Source organism: Pelodiscus sinensis, chromosome 5, assembly GCF_052426305.1.
Source record: "Pelodiscus sinensis isolate ZL-2025 chromosome 5, ASM5242630v1, whole genome shotgun sequence".
NCBI lineage: Eukaryota > Metazoa > Chordata > Testudines > Trionychidae > Pelodiscus > Pelodiscus sinensis.
In genome coordinates, this window is record NC_143056.1 from 99,155,769 (window position 1) to 99,179,755 (window position 23,987).

At 47.1% G+C, this 23,987-nt stretch overlaps 1 protein-coding gene across 4 annotated transcripts in view; it reads left to right on the forward strand.

Annotated features, from left to right (window-relative positions):
• Positions 1-23,987, forward strand: part of QSER1 (glutamine and serine rich 1) — a 110,068-nt gene that overhangs the window by 29,121 nt on the left and 56,960 nt on the right. For 3 of the 4 annotated variants that reach the window (XM_006110276.3, XM_075927809.2, XM_075927808.2), the window contains 2 exons: positions 18,921-19,033; positions 19,999-20,157. The exons of the other annotated variant lie outside the window; for it this stretch is intronic. In XM_006110276.3, the coding sequence (XP_006110338.3) occupies positions 18,921-19,033; positions 19,999-20,157 (272 nt within the window). The remainder of the gene's footprint in view (positions 1-18,920; positions 19,034-19,998; positions 20,158-23,987) is intronic. 4 annotated transcript variants of the gene reach the window in all.

Genomic DNA, 23,987 nt, shown 5'->3' on the forward strand with positions numbered 1-23,987 from the left:
GCGAAGGAATTATGAAATTCTAGCAGCTAAAATCTGAAGCGTAATAAGCTCTTCCTATAAACTCGGGGCGTCTGTTGGCCTGCTGGCCACCCTCTGCGATGGGACCCCGGTCCTAGCAGTAAAGACACGGACGTTAAACCTTTTCTCGGAAACATACACACACACACTGCCCTGACCGTCGGCTGACAGTGGGGTCTGGGATGGAGGTTGGGTGCAGAAGGGAGCCTGGAGTCTGGGAAGGAATTTGGGTGAAGCAGGTGGTTGTGACCTAGGGCAGCGGACTGGAGTGCAGGGGTTTGGGATGTGACCTAGGATGGGAAGGGACTGTGATCTGGGGCAGGAGATTGGGGTGCCAGATCTGGGAGGGAGTATAGGTGTAAGAGGGGGACAGATGGTTTGGGTATTTTGAGTGGGGAGGGGGGAGAGCACAGAGCTGGGACAGAAAAGGGCTGAGGTGCCAGAAGCAGGCCGTGTCCAAGAGATTTACTTGCCAGCTGCCAAACTTGCCTGCCTGCCAAGCTTAAAATGTTTCCAAGCCAGCCAGCCTGCTTGCCTGTCCATGAGCTTCATGAATAACTGAGCAGAAGAAGGGGGGGTGGTTCTTCTTGGCTGCCTATTACTCCAACAAACAGCTCCCATTGGCTGGTTTCAGCCAGAAACTGGCCAATGGGAACATGCTGGAGGTGGGGCAACTCCTAAAACTTCCCCCCTCCCCTCCAGTTTTAAAACAGAAACAGAGCCCTGCCGCCACATTTCCGCACAGCCTGGGGGGCAAGTAGGGGAACCGGCCTGGGGGTTGGCGGGCCAGATCTGGCCTGTGGGCCATACTTTGCCCAGGCCTGCTCCAGAGGCAATCCTAGCAGTTAAAATCTGGTAAACATGAACAAGGGTGAGCCATTGGAAATAATGTACTTGGACTTTCAGTAAGACTTTGACAGGGTCCCTCGCCCAACACTCTTGGCTGCGTCTAGACTGGCATGATTTTGCGGAAATACCTTTAACGGAAAAGTTTTTCCGTTAAAAGTATTTCCGCAAAAGAGTGTCTAGATTGGCAAGGATGCTTTTGTGCAAAAAGTGCTTTTGCGCAAAAGCATCCGTGCCCAGTTTAGACGCACTTTTGCGCAAGAAAGCTCCGATGGCCATTTTAGCCATTGGGCTTTCTTGCGCAAAAAATTAAGGTGCTTGTCTACACTGGCCCTCTTGAGCAAGTATTCTTGCGCAAGAGGGCTTATCCCTGAGCGGGAGCGTGAAAGTATTTGCGCAAGAAGCACTGATTTTGTACATTACAAAGTCAGTGCTCCTGTGCAAATTCAAGCGGCCAGTGTAGACGGCAAGTTTTTGCGCAAAAGCAGCCACTTTTGTGCAAAATCTTGCCAGTCTAGACGCACCCTCTTAAGTAAAGTGAGGAGTCATGGGGAAGGAGCAGAGTCTTTTCATGGATCAGTTGTTGGTTAAAATAGGAAACGAAGCCTAGAAATAAATTATCAAATTTCTCTGTGGAGAGAGGTAATTAGTAGTTTCCCCCAAGGATCTGTACCAGGACCAGTCCTAATCAACATTCATAAATTATCTGAAACAAATTTGCAGATTCAAAACTACGCAAGTTAGTTCAAATCTACTGAAAAGAGTTACAAAGGGAGCTCACTAAAAAAATTGACTATAAAAAGCTCACTAAAAAAACCTGACTGGCTGCTGTTACACTTCAAAGGCAGAGGCGCCCTTATCGACTAATCTAATAGTTGATGCAAATCACATCGACTGTTTGATTAGCTAATTAATCAACATTTTACATCCCTCGATTGCACCCTCAGCATATTAGCAGAGGACACTAAGCTAGGGGAGAGGTAGATACGTTGACGGGTAGGGGTAGGGTCGGGTCCAGAGTGACCTAGACAAATTGGAGGATTGGGCCAAAAGAAATGATGAGATTCAAGAAGGACACATGTAGAGTCCTTCACTTGGGACAGAAGAATCTCAAGCACTGTTACAAACTAAGGACCGACTGGCTAAGCAGCACATCTGTAGAAAAGGACCTGGGGATTATAGTGGATGAAAAGCTGGATATGAGTCAACAGTGTGCCCTTGTAGCCAAGAAGGTATATTAGGGTGCATTAGTAGGAGCATTGCCAGCAGATCTAGAGAAGCAATTATTTCCCTTCGTTCAGCATTGGTAAGGCCACTTCTGGAATGCTGTGTCCGGTTCTGGGCCGCTGTTACAGAAAGGCTGTGGATGCATTGGAGAGAGTTCAGCAGAGGGGAACAAACATTAATAAGGGGCTGAAAGACCTGCAAGGAGAGACAGCGGGATTTGAGCTTATTTAGGTTACAGAGAGCAGATTGAGGGGCAGCAGGCAGAGGGGGGGAGGGAGAAGTGGGGTTGAAAGCAGCCTTCAACTACCTGAAGGGGGTTCTAAAAACTATGGAGATAAACTGTTTAGAGGTGAAAGATGACAGAACAAGGAGCAATGGTCTCAATTTGCAGTGGGAGAGGTTTAGGTTGAATATTAGGAAAAACTTTTTTTAGGATGGCAGTGAAGCACTGGAATGAGTTCCCTAGGGAGGTGGTGGAATGTCCATCCCTGGAGGCTTTTAAGTCTTGACAAAGCCCTGGCTGAAGTAATTTAGTGGGACTGGACTCAATGATCTCCTAAGGTCTCTTACTACTCTATGATGTTCTATGTTGAATTGCAGTTAAGTTCATACTCTGGTTAAAAAGGTCACATGATCATCCTTCTGTCCTGAACTTCATCTGTATTATGGTTGAGTATGTCCTGGGACAGGGTAATCCCTCTCCTGGGTCCCAGACCCTTGCTCAGTCCTTTAGCTGGCAGTCTCAGTACTGCAACACTGGTCCTGCTTGCACTTGCCAAGGTTTGAGCTTTTGTCCTAGGCTACAACGGGTGTTGGGACAGGTGTCCTTGGTCAACCTGGGCTAGATTCTCAGGCTGCTGGGGAAAAGGAGCCCAAAACCCCTTGTTGGAACTCTCCTCTCCCTCTTGCAGTCTCTGGCAATACTGCCCTTTCCTTTCTGGTTAGGTGGGGTCCAGTCCAAACTTCCTCTCCTCCCTGCAGAGAAGGCTTCTTTTTAATCTGCTCTATGGCAGCCTCAAGTGAGATCAGCTGGCCCTGCTTGATTTACAGCAGCCCTGTCTCCCCTGCTCCTGATTAGCCAGGGCTGTTGCTGCTATTTATAACTGGCCCTCTCTTTCAGGGCTGACCCTGTCACAGTCCTCAAATCATATGCTCTTTGACTAAGAACAGATATCATTATTGATACGTTTTCATTCTGGGCGTTAAACATCAATAGCTAAGACAAACTTGAGCTGAATTCATATGCATAAAAGATTAATCTAAAGGCAGATATATTGGCTAAAGGAAAATGAATTGTAAAGTATACCTCAGTTTACAAATAACTTTGCTATAATTTAGAGAGAACAATACTTCTAATAGGATTAGTCTGAATCTGGGCTCTAGTTGCCCTTCCCCCTTTCTTCTTCCCCCCCCCCCCCAGCCTATCCATCAGCCAGGGGGGGCCCTCTGGGGGCTGGGCCCAGCTTCCAGCTCGCCGCCCCTCCCCCGCAGCTGATTGCAGGCTGGGTTTCTCCTTGCAGGGGGGCATTGATCGGGGGGGGGGGGCAGACTGTGCCGCCCAGCTCCGGGGATGGTTGTAGCAGATTGAGGGGGCTCCTGTCTATCACTGTTTAGGGATGGGGGGCCATGTGGAGCCCCATCCCCAGCTGGCCACTTTCCTGCTGGTGCAGCTGCCCCCAATTGTCACTCTACTATATCACTGTACTCTGATCCTCTCATGTGGAAAACAGTCCCGTTCCAGGCACTTCCTGTTTTCCTGGCACAACCGAACCCTGATCTTTAAGTTAGGAGAAGAGGAAGCTACATACCAAACTTGGTGGTCCTAGCTCTTACGTTTAGGAGGAATTCTTGAATAAGCAGACTCACAGATAGATGGATGAACTTACAGACAGACACACTCTAAAAGTTTATATATATATATAAAATGCATACTAGGTATGTTAAATTTTGAGTAATTGACTAATCAAATAGTCGATGCAATTTGCATTGACTATTCGATTAGTTGAGAGAGTGCCTCCGCTTTTGAAGTGTAGCAAGTGCCCTACGGCTGTTGCTACATTTCAAAGGCAAAAGCGCTGCCCTTCCTTCCCACTAGGCACCCATGGTCTGGAATACGCTTGGCACACTCCCCCACCCCCAGGCCAATCAGGGCCTATGGGGTGCAGGAGCGCGTGAAGTCTCCTCCGCTCTGCCCCCATCCTGTGAGCAGTGCATGCGTCACGTGCTCCTGGCAGGGCGGCAGGAGGCTTCACTCTCTCCCTCACCCCCAGGCCAATTAAGGCCTGGGGGTGGGGGAGCAGCAGGGCCTCCGCAGGCTGGATCTGGTCCATAGAGGCCCTTTTGCCCACCCCTGCCTCAGAGCCATGTGCAGATTGGAGCAGCATTCCAGTGGCGATTTAAAGGGCCCACGGCTCTGGCCACTGCCACAGTAGTAAGGGCAGCCAGGAGCTTCGGACCCCTTTAATTGCTGGGGCCCAGGGCAACTGCCCCTTTTGTCCCTCCCTGTCGGCAAGCCTGCATCCTACTGAAATCCATATGAAGAAGTAATAACGATAATTTTTGCTTCCCTGCCCTACATGTACCGCTTCTGGTTAAGAACAAATACCATTAAGAGTACTTCCTTTGCCTGTCTAGCTGCTGTTAGGACTATATGTTTATCTCTATTTCAGTGACTTTATATGAATGGCTTTTGTGTGCATTTCTTCAGGTCTTTTCTATAAATTCCTGCTTTCAGTAAGTCAGGAATCAGTTGCAAGTCTAACCATTTTTAACTTTCATTCTTCTGGAGTTCTTTTTGTAGACATGCATGGAGCCTGAGAAAAAAATAAAATCCATTTTCAGCATGTGTGTCTGTTTAGAGGCATCAGCGTTGGAAGTTTTAGTCTTAGTGGGGTCTAGGAGAGTTTCCAGTGTTGATATCTAGTCTGATAGGATATAGCTTTCAATCTTGAGCTACTTTTGTAGTATGAGGACTTCAGAAAATTTCTATTGGTTTAAATAATCTAATTTTTCTATCAACAGAAGCAGTTGCTGCTTTAGAGCAATGTGGCAGGCTCATGGGACCCACAAAAGACTCTTTTGCTAAAAGTTCTGATGTTTAATCTGTAGTTTAGTTACTTAAAACAATTTTTGATGAGGTTTGTCTGAGAACTATTAAATGCCATGGATTTTGAAAGTACAATAGGTAACTAATCAAAACTATCCTCTCTCCTTCTACTGGCAGTCTTTTTAAAACCCTTTAAAGGTAATCTCTAAAAACTTGTCAAAAATAAAATATTAAACTACTTTTTGCTTGTGAATTCTTTGCTGTATGAATTGTAAGGAAGTAGCATTGCTTTGTAAAAGTGTGATTGTCTGAAAAGCAGTACTGAAAAAGCGTTATATCTAGACAATGTTTATTGCAGCAAAATGTTGTTGTCTTATAAGTACACAGTTCTTTGCACTTGGCCCCAAAATTAGTAGACATACAAAATCTGCCACAATCACAAAGATTGTGGGAAGCTCCGGAGGGTTGGCTAATGTGATTTCATTTGTTAGCTTTTAGTTCTGGAGAGTTTATTTAAGACGTAGAGATAATAGATTGAGTGAAATGAATACTTCATAAGTTTTTTAATCAATCAAACCCTCTAGTATTTAAATTGCATATTTTTTTTCTTATAAATTAGTCTAATCCTTTCAGTTTTGGATAGTTAGCATTCTTGAGGCAAAAAGAGGCTCCACACACAACAGCATGGAGTTAAACACCAGGACTGAGGTATTTCAGTAAAGGTGAAAGTAAATATATGAATTTCACTTTCATTAGTGCTCAAGAGGGTTTCTTTGTTGCCATTGTTATGACAATAAAAGTTAATAGTACTCCATATGAAGTCTCTAGGAATAGCTTCTTTTCTCTCTAGATTCTCTATACTTTTTTTAAAACTATCAGACTTGTACACAGAGGCATCACTATCCTTTTTTCTTAATTTTTTTTTTCAGTCCTCCATCAGCCCCTTTGAACATGGTAACTACTTCACTGTGCAATATTAAATTCCTTACAACAGAAATGAGGAAATTAGCATGGCTTATTTAAATTGAGTGTTAAATATTTTTGAAACATTAAATAGCAATTGAGACTAACAAGTACAAGTCATGAGATACTGCTAGAGGTGTTCATAACCACTAATATCAAGTACAATTAGCTAATATAGAAGTTGGCATATGAAGGATTGTTCAACAAAAATGATAACTTTTGTGAAATTAGCTGTTACATGATCTGCAAGGATATGTGTGGTTTTCTGAGATAATCTACACTGTTAACACTTTATTGCACAATAACTGCTAGCTAATTGGTTTTATTCTTATTGAATAAGATTTTTATGTTGCAAGACAAATTCATTTTCGAGATTGAGATTGTATTAATTCCTAACACGAGTGATTGAGAGGGCATAACAGAAATGTTGGACTCTTTCTTTTCCCCAGCCAGTCTTTTCCCCAAGTAGAAATGCAGAAATGAGTGTTGGGGGGAACCTGAGCCCACTCCCTACTCCAGGTTCCAACCCAGGACTCTGTAATAGCAGTTGCCTATAAAAGTCTCCTACACCAGTGACGTGATAGCTCAGGGATTTTGTAGCTACTTCCCCAGCATCTTCCTTATTTCAGGCTCTTCCTACTAGGGATGTTAGTATGTGTGGGAGGTTCGGGGGTGCAATCACCCCCTCTCCGGGGGGGGGGGGTCTGCGAACCCTCTGCCCCTTCTTTGATCCCTTGTTGGGTCCCGGGCCCTTGTTAGGGAGCCTTGGGTCTGAGTGCGATCACCCCCTCCCAGGCGGAAGGGGGGGGTCAGCGAACACTCTAGTCGTTACCCATCCAAGCGGGCTTGGGCACCGGCCCCGTTCCTGGGTTTCCTTTCCCGCAGGGGTTCGCCTCCTAGTTCCTTCTCTTGGGTCGTCGGGAGCGGGTTGCTCCTATAGGAGAGGGAGGGGGACTCGGTCCCGCCCTCTCTCCAGGTCCCAGCCCGGGGCCCTGGGTGCCGGGGCTGGCTAGCGCCCCGGCGCAGTGGACGGGGGGGGGGGAGGATTCACTCCCCCCTAAGCTTGTCCACCCACGGTCGCCAAAAGCGCCCTGCTCCGGGCTCCTTCCTCCCTCCCGGCGTCTCCTGCGGACCGCCCCCGACGCCCCTGAACCTACCCTGGCTTGGCGGTCCGCAGCGTCCGGTGTTTGGGTGGGGTCTCGGGCGGGTTTTCCGGTCCCGGTGCACCCCTGGCTGTCCCGTTCCCTCCTGGTCTGGCGCGGCGGGGTCCGTCCACCATCTGAAGAGGGGCTGACCGCTCGCCAGGGGCAGTGGCTGTCCCGGAGGCCCCAGGACCAACGCCGGGCCGATAGCCGGGCTGAGCGGCGTTCACGCTCCGTCCTGCGGCGGGGGCCGCTCCTCCGCCGCTGCGAGGAGCCTGCCCCCTGCCCCGTTGGCGGCGGGCCCTTTTGAAACAGGCGCCTGTTGGCGGCGGGCGCCTTTCCGGGCGCGTCCCGGCGTGCGGCCCTGTCAGGCAGCCACGTCCCTCTGCCCTGCCCCCACCGTGCGGGGCCTCGGGGGACGGGCCGTATTCGCGCTGCCAGCGCAGGCGCGGGGGTAGCACCCCAGCCCGCCGCCTCCTCTGGCTCGCGTTGTGGGAGTATTGGGGGGTCCGGGCCTGGATGTCAGCCCCCTGCCCGCGGGGGCTCCGGTCACCCCGCCCCCGGGTCAGTGACAGCCCGTCACAGCATGTAATTGAATAGTCATGAGACTGGATCAGATTTTAGTGGTTACAGACTATTTGATAGTTTATGAAAGGCAGCAGCACGGAGTGGCAGGCAGATCCGCAAGAGGAGCCGGTTTAAAAATTGGTTTGTCACACAGACCAGCTCCACCTGCTGCACCTATTAGAGGCAGCAGCCCCTGTCCTCAGAGGGTCCAAGCTCCCCATGTACAGAGGCTCTTCCACAGCAGTAGCCCCTGTCCTTAGGGAGCTCAGACCCCCCTCAGATAGAGGCTGCTGCCATGAACAGGGGCTGCTTCATGGCAGCCTCTCCCCACCTCTCCTTCTCCCTGCTCTGCTAACCCTCTGATAGAGGCAGCAGCATGGTGGGCAACACCGTAAAGCCAGTGCTGGAGGGAGCCGGCATAGAAGGTGGCTTCTCATGTATATCAGCTCCTACCTGCTCCCCTCACCCCCGCTGCTTCTATAGGAGGCATCAAGGGGAGCAGGCAGGTTCGCAGAGCCAGCCTGTGCAGAGTCTCAGCCTAAAAGCCGGTTCTCCATGTGTATTGGCCCACCGGCTCCCACCTCTACCCCCTTCCCCTGCTTCTGATATACAGGCAGCAAGGTGGGGCAGAATGCATGTAGTCAACAGGATTATCCAATAGGACCAGGTTTATTGGTTAATCCTGTAGTCATCTACACATTGATATCCCTACTTCCTACTAGACTCCACTGGTGCTTGTTTCTCCTCAACTCTCTGTAGTGCCCCCCTCTGACTCCTCAACTCCTCTTGCACCCTAACAAACAGCAGAGAAGCTTTTTATAAGCAGTCTCAGCTGGTTCTTTAATTGGCCCCAGGTGTTCCAACTCGCCTTGGCTCACCTGAATCTGCAAGCCCACTTAATTAGCTCCAGATGCTTCATTGCCTTGATTGATTCTGGCAAGTTCTCACTGGTTCTGGACTAGCCCCTGCAGCTTACCCTGGGAACAGATATGTACTCAATCTGAGGCTAATATTCCTCCCTTACGTCACACTCTTGTACCCGTTTGCCTGACCCTGTCACTCTGCCTTTGGGGAAAAGCAGCCAATAATAGATGCAGCAAGGAGGAGGCAGAGCTCTCCTTCCTCTCTGCTCGTCAGTGTGACACTATTCTCTCAAGAGGCCAGGGAAGAAGAGGGAGCAGAAAGAGCACAGCAATTCAAGGCAATTCCTCTCCCTCCTTCCCTTTCCCATTCTGTGAGCAACAGATCAGTCTTCTCTCTGGTTCTTCTCCTTTTCTTCTTCCTGGTCTGGGACAAGGAAAAGAGGGTCCTTACTGCAGCCTCCCTCAAGCCTGCGGGAGCCAGGGTGAAGTTGGAGGTGGGGAGAAGAGTTGAGGGGGTTAAATAGGGAAGAACAGTGGTTTGGACTGAATTTGAGAACCTGGAGGGATCAGGATTGATTTGGGGATGGATTTAATTCCTGACAGGGAGATGGGCAAAGGTCGAGGCTTGATCTTAGAAGTCCCACCTCCTCCCTTTTTTTCAGACCACATTAAACATTATACCTGAGACCTCACTTGGAAGGATGTTTGCCAGTGAGGATCCTTTTGCCCCAGAGAGTCTCTGCAAACCAGCATACTCCTGCTTCCTATCAATGAATATTGATGGAAAAACAAGATTCTGCCTTAGCAGTAATTTATTTAGTGAGAATTTATAGTTTGACTTTCAAAACCAAGGAAAGTAATCAATTATATGTTCTTATGGATGTTACTGAAAATTGTATTTGAAGTTGAAAATTCCTTCTGTAGATGAGAAGATCTCACAGGGCTAGGATTTGTATCACTGAATATAATGCTTGCTAATACTGTTCCTATAACTTAATTTGGTGATCTATTTAGATTGTAATTGCCAGTATAATCCAGTAGGGATGTCAACGAATAGTTGTCTAGGCCAGTGTTTCTTAAACTGTGTTCTGTGGCACACCAGTGTGCCGCAGAGATATGGTGACCATACGTCCCTTTTTTTCCGGGACAGTCCCGGATTTAAAGACACCCAGCACTAGCGCGGCGCAGCATCAACTCCTCACCTCCACCTAGCATGTAAGTGGCTCCTTTGGTGTTTTGCGTGGGCAGCTAGGGCCGCTGCCAGTCTGGTCTGTCTGGCAAGCCCCTCCTCTCACTGCGTGGCTCTTCCCTCCCTCTGCGGAACTGCCTCCGCTGTGCACCGCAAGCCTGGCCTCCTCCATCCGCAGGCAGCCACCACTGGTACTGGTTGGAGTCGGTGAGCTGCTCCTGGGAGCTGCCGCCGGTGTCCCGGCAGAGACTGTGCAGAGCCTGGCTGGAGCACTGTAGAACGGGGTACGTTTGGGCTTTGCTGGTGTGCTCTGTGCACGGCCAGCCCTTTCTCACCCCCCCACCCCTTCCCATCCTACTGGGGGAGCGGCAGTGCACGGACCCGCTCGCTCTGCTGTGCTCCACAAGCCAGATCTGGGATGGTGGGGGCTTTCTCTCTCTCTCCCCGTGCTCCTCCTAATGGGAGCCAAAGCTGCTGCGAGGACTGGAATGCAGCACTAACTTTAGCACCACGGGCGGCCCAGCTCCAGGCCCGGCAAGTGGTCCTGCCCCAGAAGCAGCTGGGGTTGGGGCTGTGGGGACTTCTGGGTCCCGACCACAGACTCCAGCCCTGCAAACAGGAAGGCAAAAGATGAGGATGGGGCATGGAGAGAACTAGGGGGAAGGAGGGTGGGAGAGGAAGGGGCTTGTGCTGAGGGGAGGGACACAAGGCAGGAGAAGAAAGGGGAAGGCACCAAGGGGCAGGATGGAGGAGAGAAATGCCAGGGGGTCAAGTGGAGACAATGAGGAAAAGAGCAGAAGGAGGGAGGAGAGGTGTCATTGGGGGTGGGACGGTAGAGGGGACAGGGTGATGCTGGGAGAGGAGAGGGGAAGGGCATTTGGGGCAAGAGGAAGCAAGGGGAGGGGGAGGTGCTGAGAGAAGGGTTGAAAGGAAGGGTTGGATGGAGCAAGTCATGTGTGAGGGCACAGAGGCATGAGAGGGCATGAGAGGAACTCGGGCAGAGGGTTGTGAGGGGATGGGCATCAGGGAGAAATAGGGCAAGGGGGCGGGGCAATGAGGGAAGGAGGAAGCACAAGGAAGATGCAGGGGTAAGGGAAGGTGCAGATGCCAGGGGATTCTGGGAGTGAAGCAGAAGGGCAGACACCTGAAGAAGAGAGACCAGCACCAGAGGAGAGAGGTTCGGTGGGGGCCAAACTCATCCCCTGTGGGTGGGAGGATGGTGGGAAAAGTTCTTAGGGGGGTTACTTTTTTTTTAGTCAAGGGCATAGTAAACAGAGGTCAGGGTGTGTAAGTAGAATCAAAGAGCTAGAAGAGACCTCAGGAGGCCATCAAGTCCAGCCCCCTGCCCAAGGCAGGACCAATCCCAACTAAATCAACCCAGCCAGGGCTTTGTCAAGCCGAGACTTAAACACCTCTAGAGATGGAGATTCCACCACCTCCCTAGGTAACCCATTTTAGTGCTTCACCACCCTCCGAGTGAAATAGTTTTTCCTAATATCCAACCTAGACCTCTCCCTCTGTAACATGAGACCATTGCTCCTTGTTCAGTCATCTGTCACTACTGAGAACAGCCTTTCTCCATCCTCTTTGGAACCTCCCTTCAGGAAGTTGAAGGCTGCTATCAAATCCCCCCTCACTCTTCTCTTCTGCAGACTAAACAAACCCAAATCCCTCAATCTCTCCTCATAGGTCATATGCTTCAGCCCCCTAATCATTTTGGTCGCCCTCTGCTGGACCCTTTCCAATCCGTTCACATCCTTTCTATAGTGGGGGGGCCCAGAACTGGACACAATATTCCAGATGTGGCCTCACCAGAGCCGAATAAAGGGGAATAATCACTTCTCTTGACCTGCTGGCAATGCTCCTCCTAATGCACCCTAATATGCCATTAGCTTTCTTGGCTATAATGGCACACTGTTGACTCATGTCCAGCTTCTACTCCACTGTAATCCCCAGGTCCTTTTCTGCTTAACTGCTACTTAGTCCCTAGCCTGTAACAATGCTTGGGATTCTTCCATCCCAAGTGAACGACTCTGTACTTGTCCTTTTTGAACCTCATCAGATTTCATTTGGCCCAATCTGTCCAGGTCACTCTGGACCCTATCCCTGCCCTCCAGCCTATCTACCTCTCCTAGCTTACTGTCATCTGCAAACTTGCTGAGGGTGCAACTCATCCCCTTATCCAGGTAATTAATAAAGATGTTGAACAAAACCAGTCCAAGAACTGATCCTTGGGGCACTCTGCTAGAAACCGACCGCCAACCTGACATCGAGCTGTTGATCACTACCCATTGGGCTCGACAGTCTAGCCAGCTTTCTATCCATTTTACAGTCCATTTATCCAATCCATACTTCCTTAACTTGCTGACAAGAATGTTGTGGGAGACCATATCAAAAGCTTTGCTAAAGTCAAGGTATATCCCATCCACTGACTTTCCCATATCCACAGAGCCAGTTATCTCATCAAAAAAGCTAATCAGATTGGTCAGGCACGACTTGCCCTTCGTGAATTCATGTTGACTATTCCTAATCACTTTCCCCTTTTCCAAGTGCTTCAAAATGGATTCCTTGAGGATCCTCTCCATGATTTTTCTGGGGACTGAGGTAAGGCAGACTGGTCTGCAGTTCCCTGGATTGTCCTTTTTCCCTTTTTTTTAAAGATGGGCACTACATTTTCCTTTTTCCAATCATCCGGGATCTCTCCCGATCTCCACGAGTTTTTAAAGATAATGGCCAAAGGCTCTGAAATGACATTTGCCAACTCCCTCAGTACCCTCGGATGCATTAAATCTGGGCCCATGGATTTGTGTATATTTAGCTTTTCTAAATAGTTCCTAACTTGTTCTTTTCCCATCAAGGGCTGTCCATCTCCTTCCCATACTGCATTGCCTAGTGCATTTGTCTGGGAGCTGACCTGGTCCGTGAAGACAGAGGCAAAGAAAGCATTGAGTACTTCAGCTTTTCCCACATCATCTGTCACTAGGTTACCTCCCTCATCCAGTAAGGGCCCCACACCCTCTCTGATCACCCTCTTATTGTTAGCATGCCTGTAGACACCTTTTTTGTTACCCTTCACATCCCTTGCCAGCTGCAATTCCAGTTGCGCTTTCGCCTTCCTTATAACTCTCCTGCATTCTCGAGCAATATATTTATACTCCTCCCTAGTCATCTGTCCAGGTTTCTACTTCTTGTAAGCTTCCTTTTTTTGTTTAAGCTCACCATGGATGTCCCCGGTAAGCCAATCTGGTCACCTACCATATTTATTTTTCTTGCTGCACATCAGGATGGTTTCTTACTGTGCCTTTAATGAGGATTCTTTAAAATACTGCCAGCTCTCCTGGACTCCTTTCCCCTTCATGTAAGCATCCCATGGAATCCTGCACATCAGTTCTCTGAAGGAGTCAAAATCTGCCCTTATGAAGTCCAGGGTGTGTATTTTTCTACTCTTCTTTTTTCCTTTGGTCAGGATCCTGAAATCTACCATCTCATGATCACAGCTTCCCAGGTTGTCACCCACCTCTACTTCCCCTACTAGTTTCTCCCTGTTTGTGAGCAGCAAGTCAAGCTGCACATGGCCCCTGGTCAGTTCTTTCAGCACTTGTACTAAGAAGTTATCCCCTATATTCTCCAAAAACTTCCTGGATTGTCTGTGTACTGCTGTATTGGTCTCCCAACAGATGTCAGGGTGATTAAAGTCGCCCATGAGAACCAGGGCCTGCAATCTGGAAAGTTCTCTCAGTTGCCCAAAGAAAGCTTCGTCTACCTCATCTACCTGATCCGGCGGTCTATAGCAGACACCAACCACAACATCACCTCTGTTGCTTCCACCTCTAAATTTAACCCATAAACTCTCAACAGTCTTTTCTCCCTCCAAGTACTGGAGCTCCAAGCAATCATACTGCTCTCTTACATACAACGCAACTCCTCCTTCTTTTCTCCCCTGCCTGTTCTTCCTGAACAGTTTATACCCTTCCATGATAGTGCTCCAGTCATGAGAGTCATCCCACCAAGTCTCCGTTATTCCAATCAAATCATAGTTCTGTAACTGGGCCAGGGCTTCTAATTCTTCCTATTTGTTTCCCAGTCTTCTCGCATTGGTTGATCACCCTGCCTTCTCCATCCAAATCAGGGGTCCTCCTTGGTTGCTCGTTCCTCCTTGTGATTCTTCCCGGTGTCCGACTTCCTCACTTACCTCAGGGCTTTGGTCATCATCCCCCAGTGAACCTATTTTAAAGCCCTCCTCGCTAGGTATGCAAGCCTGCCCTTGAAAATGCTCTTTCCTCTCTTGATTAGGTGGATCCCAGCTCTTCCTAACAAACCTTGTGCCCGGAAGTGTCCCATGGTCGAAGAAACCAAGTAATGTGTCCCTAATTTGGTTCAGAAAATATGGTCCCCCTTCCCCCCCTTTTTTTTTTCTCAACAAAAATCCTTGGTGTTCCTTGGTCTTAAAAAGCTTAAGAAACACTGTTCTAGACGATTAACCGATAAGCTTAGGCTTATCGGTTAATCTTATCGACTACTCACATTCCTCCCCCACCCTGTATTAGAGGCAGCAAGCGGGGAGGGGGGACCAGTTCCCCCCGCCACCTGCTCGTAATGCCACCTGCCTTCCTACCCTGCTGCTGCCTCTGAAGCAGCATTGGAGCAGGCAGGGGAAGGAGGTACTGCCATGAAGCAGCCTCTGTCCGTGGGGGTCTGAGCTTCCTGTAGATGGAGTAGCCTCTGTCCTTGGGGAGCTTGGCGTCCCCCGACAGGCTGCTTTGTGGTAGCAGACTCTGTCTGCAGGGGGTCTGAGATCTCCACAGACAGTGGCTGCTTCACATGTCCCCAAGAAGCTCTTTTCTCAGGGAGCCTGGGCCTGCTGATGGGCAGAGGGTGCTTCGTGGTAGTAGCCCCTGTCTGTGGGGAGCACAGATCCCCCGTAGACAGAGTTTCTCTGGGGGAAGTAGAGTAGCCTCTGTCCACGGGGAGCTGGTTTGAAACTGGCTCCCCTCATGGCACCCCGCGCTGCTGCCTGTGATAGAGGCAGCAGCGTGGAGTGGCAGAGGGCTCCCTGGGAGTGAGGCCGGGCGCACTGACTGCCGGCCCTGCCCCTGGGACTATGGAATAGTCAAGTAACCAATGGTAATTCATGCGGGTACTCGACTATGCTATTAATCAATATCTAACATCCCTACAATCCAGTCTTGATTTATAAATTTAAAAATTAAAATATACTTACACCGACTTCGTGTGTATTATAAAATTCTCTGGTGAGTTGAAAATATAACAGTTTTTAAGAATGAGAGAAAAGAACAGAACTACACCCACAATGAAATAGATATGTCTGCCAATTATTCTTAACAAAAATACAAATCAGTAACAATTTCTTGTCTCAGAGCACAAGAGCCAAACCGAAGTGGTTAGTTGGTATTATCCATTCTTAACATGAAGCTATAAAAAGGTAGTCTCAGATAGTTTTTTTTTTTTTCAGCTTTAATTTTTTTCCTTCAAAATTTAAAATAGGCTGGAATCCTATATATAGCTGAAAGAAATATTGCCAGAATATTGCAATCACAGAGCACTTGATGGATGCGTAAACTTGAGCAATATGAAGAAATGTTCACTGTGCTCAACAGTGTGAAGAAATATCTGTGCCCATGCCGAATTGAGTGTTGTTGATTAGGGGGAAAATATTATCACCTGCACATAGATGGTGATATGCTATATCAGTGGTCTCCAACCTTTTGAAGCATGAGATCACTTTTTTTAATCCAAGATCTACCTCAAATATAAATAACCTTACCCCGCCTCCTTCTCTCCCCTTCTCCAAGGCCCCACCCCTGCTCACTCCATCCTCCTTCTCTTGCCCATCCACACTCACTTTCATCAGGCTGGGGCAGAGGGTTGGGGTACACGAGGGGATTCATGACTGAGATAGGGTTTCGAGATGTGGGCTCCAGCTGGGCACTGCTTACCTCCTGGTTGGTGGTGCAGTGGGGCTAAGGGAGGTTCACCCCTGCCCTGGCCCAAGCCCAAGCCCAGGCCCACTCCCTAAACCAGCCAGCAAACTCCATTCCAAGTCCTTTTGTGTCCCCACTCTGCTTCGGGGAAATAGGATACAAAGTGATGAGAGGAAGCAGCTTGACATCAGCACCCGTTCTCTCCCTTCCCTGCCCTGCACAGCAAGCAGGAGCTCCCAGGGGGGAGGGGCAGTTCCAAGGCAAAGGGCAGGAGATGAGCAGCAGTGAGAGGAGCGGCAGCTGAAGTGCCAGCACTTGACAGGCACTTGACTGGCCAAACCAGTCAGGATCCCCCGTCAGAGGCTCCAAGATCTGTCGGTAGATCCTGATCTACTGATTGGTGACCACTGTGCTATATAGTGAGACAAAGCAATATGCACAGTTGCCATTTTTAGAATTTTCAGTTATGCTTTTTGTATGCAGTATTCTTGCAGCTATATCGTTCCCAGGATATTAGGAAACATTTCGGCAAAGTAATGACTTTTATTAGACCAGCTTCTGGTGTTGAGAGACACAAACTTTTGAGCGTACACAACACAGAGCTTTTCTGAAATGTATTCAGAGTGTCACAGCTAAATAAAATATGAAACAAATTATTCAGCATAAGTAAGTACAGGCAGTCCCCGAGTTACGTGGATCCGACTTACATCGGATCCCTACATACGAACGAGGCTTTTCTCGCCCCGGAGGACGCGGGCGACAGGACCGCCCAGACGCACTGCGGTCCCGCCGCCCGCGTCCTCCGCAGCGAGAAAAGCCGCTCCGCGTCTCCCTGGTCTGCGGGGGGGCAGCAGACCAGGGAGATGCGGAGCAAAGCTGCGGAGGACGCGGGCAGCGGGACCGCAGCGCGTCTCGGTGGTCCCACTGCCCACGTGTCCCTGGTCTACTGGGGGGGGGGGGCGCAGCTAGTGCGCCCTCCCTCCCCCGCGACTGACAACAGGAAGCCCGAGGCGCTTCCTGTAGTCAGCCGCTGGTCAGTTTCAACAGCGGCTGAATCTGGACGCCAGTTCCGACTTACATACAAATTCAAGTTAAGAACAAACCTACAGTCCCTATCTTGTACGTAACCCGGGGACTACCTGTAACGCATATTTCACCCGGAAGGGTTCCTTGAAATATGTGCTGAAGTCCAGTGTTCCCGTTTTTCCTACATAACTGAGACCTAGAAGCTTGAAAATAATATTTCCCCCACCAATTATCTGCTTTTCATATTGGCAAACATTAGTATTTTTGTCTTGTGTTTCTAATGGAGCTTGAAATTAAAATTGCTTTTCTCAGTTTCCTTTATGCATTGGCATTACAGGTTGGACCTCCCTGGTCCGGCACCCTCAGGACCTGATTGGTTCCAAACAAAGGATTTTGCTGGACCGAGGGAGATAATTTCTGGCCCCCCTGCCACTGCCTGCTAGCCCGGCTCTGCTTTTGGCCCAGCCACCAGTCTCACAGCAGCTCCCCTCTGCCACCAGCCTGGCTGGGATCATGGCCCCAGCATGAAAGGCTGCTTGCCTTTCATCAGAACACTCTGATACAGTAACATCCATGTCCTGTTGGACCAGAGAGTCGCAATTTAGAAAGGTTCAACCCATATTGATATTGTCAAAGATCTAGACACAGTGTATTTTAACTGTTTGTATCACTTACACATTTTTGCTGGCAGTAGACATAATAAAACTGATAATTCAAACTTTATCATAAAACGTAAACATAATCTACCGTTTAAATCAGCAGAGGCCAATCATTTTTGCAGGGGGACTGCTCAGTGAATTTTTCTATGTGGTCATGTGCTGGCTCCACTCCCCAGAGGAGGCAGAGCCTGGGGAGGAAAGGGCAGAGCTAGCCTCCTCCCAGAGTTGTCTGGAGCTGAAGGATTTGAATTAAAAGCAGCAAAGGACTTGAGGCATCTGGCTCTGCTGCTACTACATTGCCTGCCAGTTGTCCGGGATTGCTGAGGCTATTTAAAGGCTCTTAGCTCCAGCCCTGCCAGATTAGCGCTGCAACAGTGAGCCATGAGCCATTTAAATAGGATCCTGCTGCCTGAGCCATCTCTTGGAAATTTGGTGGTATGGGCAGCAGGATAGAAATAGAAAGCAGCCAGATGCAGTCCATGGGTCAGATTCAGCCCACGGGCCACATCTTACCCTGCCCTGATTTAGATATTAGGGTGTAATGCAGATGGTGGGCAATAATTTTTGAAAGGTAGGGACACTTCACAAATTTCTTAAGAGTCCCTGAGCTGCCCTGGATGGGGCGGGGCCAGGACACTTCCCATGCTTCTGCACCCATAGACCCTGATTGGCCTGAAGTTGGGGGAGTGTGTCGTGAAGTCTCTCCCCCAGCGCCTACAGGGAACCACCAGCTGTTTTAAACAGCTGGCAGTTCCCTCTAGGCATCACACACCCCTGGCAGCAGGAGGAGACTTCTCTTGCTCCCCTTGCCTCCAGGCCAATCAGGACCTGGGGGCATGGGAGTGCGCAAAGTCTCTCACCCCCTGCGTGGTGCCTACAGTGAACCACCAACTGTTCTAAACAGCTGGCAGTTCCTTCTAGTGCCACACACCCTGGCGGGGCAGGTGACTTCATGTGCTTCCCCTGCCTCCAGACCATTTGAGATGTGGGGAAGGGGAACGACAGGGCAGCTGTGGGCCAGATCAACCTGCTTGGCAGACCAGATCAGGCCCACAGAGGCTCTCTTGCCCACCCCTGGTGTAATGGCTCATGAATATGTAGTTGCCCACAAATGCAGTTAATGAAGCAGTAAATTGCAAAAACTGCACACACTCTCCTTCCCATCACTGAACTAAGCAAATAGCATTTCTTTCCTCAGTTAATGCAACACAGAATTTTTTTGTTTGAAATCCCTTTTTTTTCTGGCCAGCTGGTTCATTTAGTACCAATTTTTACTTACTTTACACTTTTTGTAAAGTCCTTTTTTAACCACAAACGACAAACCTTGATGGTGTTTTTTTCTTTCTACAACTTTTTGGCTTCTTGTCAGAGTTTCATCTATTTGTTTCTTTGGTTGTGTGCTTTGTTTCCCACATTTAATTTCTTCCTTTAGCTTAAGCTATGGAGGAGGACATGCATCACACTCAGAAACCGATCTTCTTCACAGACAAACATATGCAGCTTCTCATCAGCTTCCAGGATATGCTACCACCCACCATCCTACTGGTAACTGTCTATTGTCTGGAAACTCTATTTAAATAATTGCTGTGTTAAATATTGCATCTTTAAGCTGATTAATTATATGGTCCTAAGGAGCAAAAGAGCAAATCAGGGTGTAGCAAAAGCTATTTCAAGAGTGAATTTATTATTTCAGCAATTTTCTGATAGCTTTATACCATGGGTTTGTTATGAGTGCACAATGAGGAAGGTAACTAGCAAGTGCAGTGCTTCATAATCTGGTTAACCAGTTCTATGAGGTTTTTAAAATATCCTGAGGATTTTCTTTGATACTGAGCATCAAATTTTTAATGACTGTATGTCCAATAAGTATCTAACTATAAACTCTTCTGCACATAAGAATAAAATATTCAGTTAGTCTCCAAAGCGTGCTGCTGAAATTGCGCCAGATACTCAGAAATCTAATTCATGGAAGTTTGAATGCACAGTTGCTCTTACTAATGCGTTGTATTAAAAGCTTGCTAAAAATATAGCTTTAAAATGTGATAATAGTGAATGGCTTATAAATAAATGATGTAACCTAATGGTTCATCACTTCATAAAAATGTGACCCTGTGTTCTGCCATCTAGATATCAACTTGTGTTGCATATGAAAGAAGACCTTCTCAAAAATAACTGTAGAATAAAACCTGGAGGACAGGGGAAATGCATACCAAACTTAAAACTGATAACTTTGATTCCTGCTAACACCGATTAAGTTATAGCATGGAATTTTAATATATGACTAACAAATTTGAATTCACAAATGCAACCCCTTAGTACATTAAAATTTTGAGCAAATATATTTATAATTTTTAAACAGCAAGTGTTAACATTTCAAACACAAATGTTTTCTGAAAGTGTGAAAGGCTTTGTATTCTTTGAGTAGCATGATAACTCTGACTGTGGTTTGCTCTTAAATTTGTAATAGGAATTCATTGTGATTTGTATATTTGTTTTTTTTTTCCCCCGAGGTCTTTCTGGAATATTTGATACCAGTATACATAGTACTGGAAGTAACACTAAAGAAACGTCAGTTATGAACTTTCTCTCTGCAATTGAATCTCGCACTGCTCAAGCTGCTTCAGGAGCTACCCTTTTACCACAGTTCAGGGCTCCATCGTGGCAGACAGGTGATACTTTCAATTTTTAACACACTTGTACATTTTTATAGGTGTGTGTGTATACAATAAATAACACTTAGAAGGGAATTCTTTCTTAAACTCCTCTCTTCATTACTGGTAACTTTGTGAAAAAAATTTCCTCTTGAAACACATTTTTATTGGTGTTATCCCAGTAGTGAATATTTCTTGAGAGTTTAAAAAAAAAAAAAAAAAAAGCTTCACAGAAATGTTTGAATTTCGCAGTTATGAATAAAATGCACATTTTCCACATCCATTTTATTTTATGCGATAACCCAAGTTTCAAGCTTTTCATTTGAATTTTCAAAATTGGCATAAATATGAACAGAACAATGGCCCATCTAATCCACTATTCTGTCTTCTGACCATGGCCAGCTCTAGAATGACCAGAACAGGGCAATTTTGAGTATTGTCTGTTCCCAGATTCTGACAGATGGAGATTGAGGGATACCCCAAACATGGTGTTACATCCATGATCATTTTGGCTAATAGCCATTAATGGCCCTATTGTCTGTGAATTTATCTAATTCTTTTTTAAACTCAGTTTATACTTTTGGCCTTCACAATGTGCCCTCGCAACAAGTTCCATGAGTATGAAGAATTTCCTTTTGTTTGTTTGACACTCGCAGCCTATTAATTTCAGTGAGTGATTCAGTAATTCTTGTGTTCTGTGATTATCATCTCTTTTCTAGATGGAACACTCCAGTCTTTTGAATTTCTTCTTGTATGAAATACCCCTAATAATTTTTGTTGCTCTTATTAGTACCTTTTCTACTTCTAATAATGTCTCTCTTGAGATGGGGCACTCCAAAACTTCATGCAGCATTAAAGGCATTGGTATGCCATGAATTTATATAGTGACATGAAGATATTTTCTGCCTTTCCTTTCCTAATGGTTCCTGGTATTCTGTTAGCACGTTTGACTGCCACTGCATACTGAATCAATTTTCAAAGAATTCTGTGATGACACCAAGGTGTGTGTCTCTTTTGAGTTGTAACTAATTTAGATCCCATCATTTTGTATGTATAGTAGGATTTATGTTTTCCCAGGGCATTACTTTGCACTTTTTGATCATAAATTTCATCTGCCATTTTGTTGCCAGTCACTGCCTTTAAAGAGTTTCCTATCTTCTGTGATTTTGTGTCCTTTGCAAACTTTACCTCCTCACTGTTTACGACTTTTCCTAGATCATTTATGAATATATTGAATAGCAGTAATCCTAGTACAGATCTTTGGTGGACCCACTATTTACATCTCTCTACTGTGAAAACTATTTATTCCTGGTCTTTGTTTCTAATCTTTTAACCAGCTACTGATCCAGGAGAGGACCTTCCTTTCTATCCCATGACTATTTATTTTGCCAAAGAGTCTTTGGTGAGGGACCTTCTCCAAGTATACTGTTTCCATTGAATATATCTATGTCTATATGGGGGTTGACTCCTTCAAAGAATTATAAAAGGTTGGTCAGACATGATTTCCATTTACAAAAGCCATATGGGTGCTTCCTCAACATATTGTGTCCATCTATGTGTCTGCTAATTCTCTTCTCTTCTAAGCTACATCTGCACTGCACAGCTATTTCAGGATACCGTAATAGCTTTAAAGCAGCCCATTATTTCTAAATGGATTTTGAAATAACGGGCATGCTATTTCGGCGTCCCTGTAAGCCTTGTTCCATGAGGGCTAAGGGACATTTCAGACAATTAGACAGCGCCAAATTTCAAAATAAGCCATTTCAAAATTACCTCAAAATAAGCTGTGCAATTGCATAGTGCAAATCGCGTAGCTTGTTTCAAGGTAAGGGTGCAGTGTAGATGCACCTCTATAGTTTTAACCAGTTTTCCTGTTTGACAGACTTCGACTCCCCATTGTGACACCTCCTAATGGCTGTCCTGGGAATTACCTCTGTCTGCCAATGTGCCCTCTTCTGGTGATGTCTTGCCACTATCAGTTCTTCTCCAGAGACTTGCTTCACTCAAAGGACCATGGAGTCTTCATGACACAACCCTCTGGCTGTGCCATACTCAGTGTTCCCCCTTTCCAGGGGACAGTATCACAGTTCCTCAGACCAGCCACTTCCTCAGTGGTGATTGGGGTGGGGGTAGGGGACTTAGGTCCATCCATACTCCAGGTCCTGGTCCAAACCCTGTAGATGGCTGCCACTTGCTGCATCCCCTTTGTAGACCTCACTGGGCCACTTCCTGGCGGCCTCAGCATCCTCTTTGCCCTTGCCTTAGGGCTTCAGCCTGCAGATCCCTGCAGCCTGCTAGGAGCTGCCTTTACCTCCCTGGGTATCTGCCTGCAACAGTGCTCTGTCCAGGGTGCTTGCTGCCCTCTCTGTGCAAGCAGACAGTCCTTCTCCCTCTTCAAGCTCCAGGGTATGACTAAATCTGCTCTGTTCTGCCATCCTTCTTATATGGGCCAGCTGGGCCCTGATTGGCTACTCCTCACAGCCCCTCTTTGACTACCTACTGTGCTGTCTCTGAAGGGATCTATTAATCCCTTTGAACCCATAATACTCTGGTACTTAACAAAGGCTTATTGGCTTGTAATTGCTAGGATTGCCTCTGAAACCTTTTTAAAAATTGGCATTATCTTAGCTACTCTCCAGTGATCTGGTACAGAGATTGATTTAAGCAATAGGTTACATACCTAATTAAGTTGCAGTTAATACTTCTGCAATATAATATTTGACTTCCTTCAGATATCTTGGTGAATCCCATCTGACCCTGGTGACTTGCTATTGTCTAATTTATCTATTTGTGCCAAAACCTTCTCTAGTGCCACCTCAATCTGAGGCAGGTCCTCCGATTTGTCACCTAGAGTATAGTTTGATTGTTTCTCACTAGCTCCTTCCTATACTTTACCAACTTCTTTTCTATCCTCTGGACTATTGTATAGAGTTCCCTCTTTAATAGGTGATCCTTAACCTGAGTAGAAAAGAGTCAACTAGAATCTGTTTGTGGGCCAAATCGAGATGTTTTCTAGCCTGGACACAGTTGTGCCAACATCCCCCCGAAACTGTGAGCGTTCCAGTTGTTCTAGACCAGCGATCCTCAAACTTTTTGTCTGATGGTCCACCTCGCTCAATGCAAACCTTTCTGCAGACCACAAGTTGTTAATGGAAACTCGTTATTAATTACATAATTACCCGGAACCATTTTCCTAGTGCTGCATCTAGGGATAATGGTTTCATTTAACCAGTAAGGGTATGTCTACACTACCCTCCTATTTCGAAGTAGGTGGGTAATGTAGGCATACCGCACTTGCAAATGAAGCCCGGGATTTGAATTTCCCGGGCTTCATTTGCATAAGCCGGGCGCCGCCATTTTTAAATCCCGGCTAGTTCATTCCTCGTGGAATGAGGAGTACAGCTAGTTCGGATTAGGAAGCCTAATCCGAACTAGCTACTCCGTGCCGCGTGTAGCCACGCGGCACGGGGTTCGAACTAGCCGGGATTTAAAAATGGCGGCGCCCGGCTTATGCAAATGAAGCCCAGGAAATTCAAATCCCGGGCTTCATTTGCAAGTGCGGTATGCCTACATTACCCTCCTACTTTGAAATAGGAGGGTAGTGTAGACATACCCTAAGAAAGGAAATATTAATTTAAATTATTAAACAGATTAAGCACTTTAACTTTCTCATGTTAGTTTATCCAACTTCATTTTAAATAAAGTAACATTAATTTATGTCCAACACAAAAGGTTCCGACCCACAGAAAATTCAGTTGGGGACTACACAAGTGAGAAGCAAAAAACCCCTCCAAAAAACCCCAACTCTCACTGATGTGCCCCCCAACTGAGACACCTCACTCCTCTGG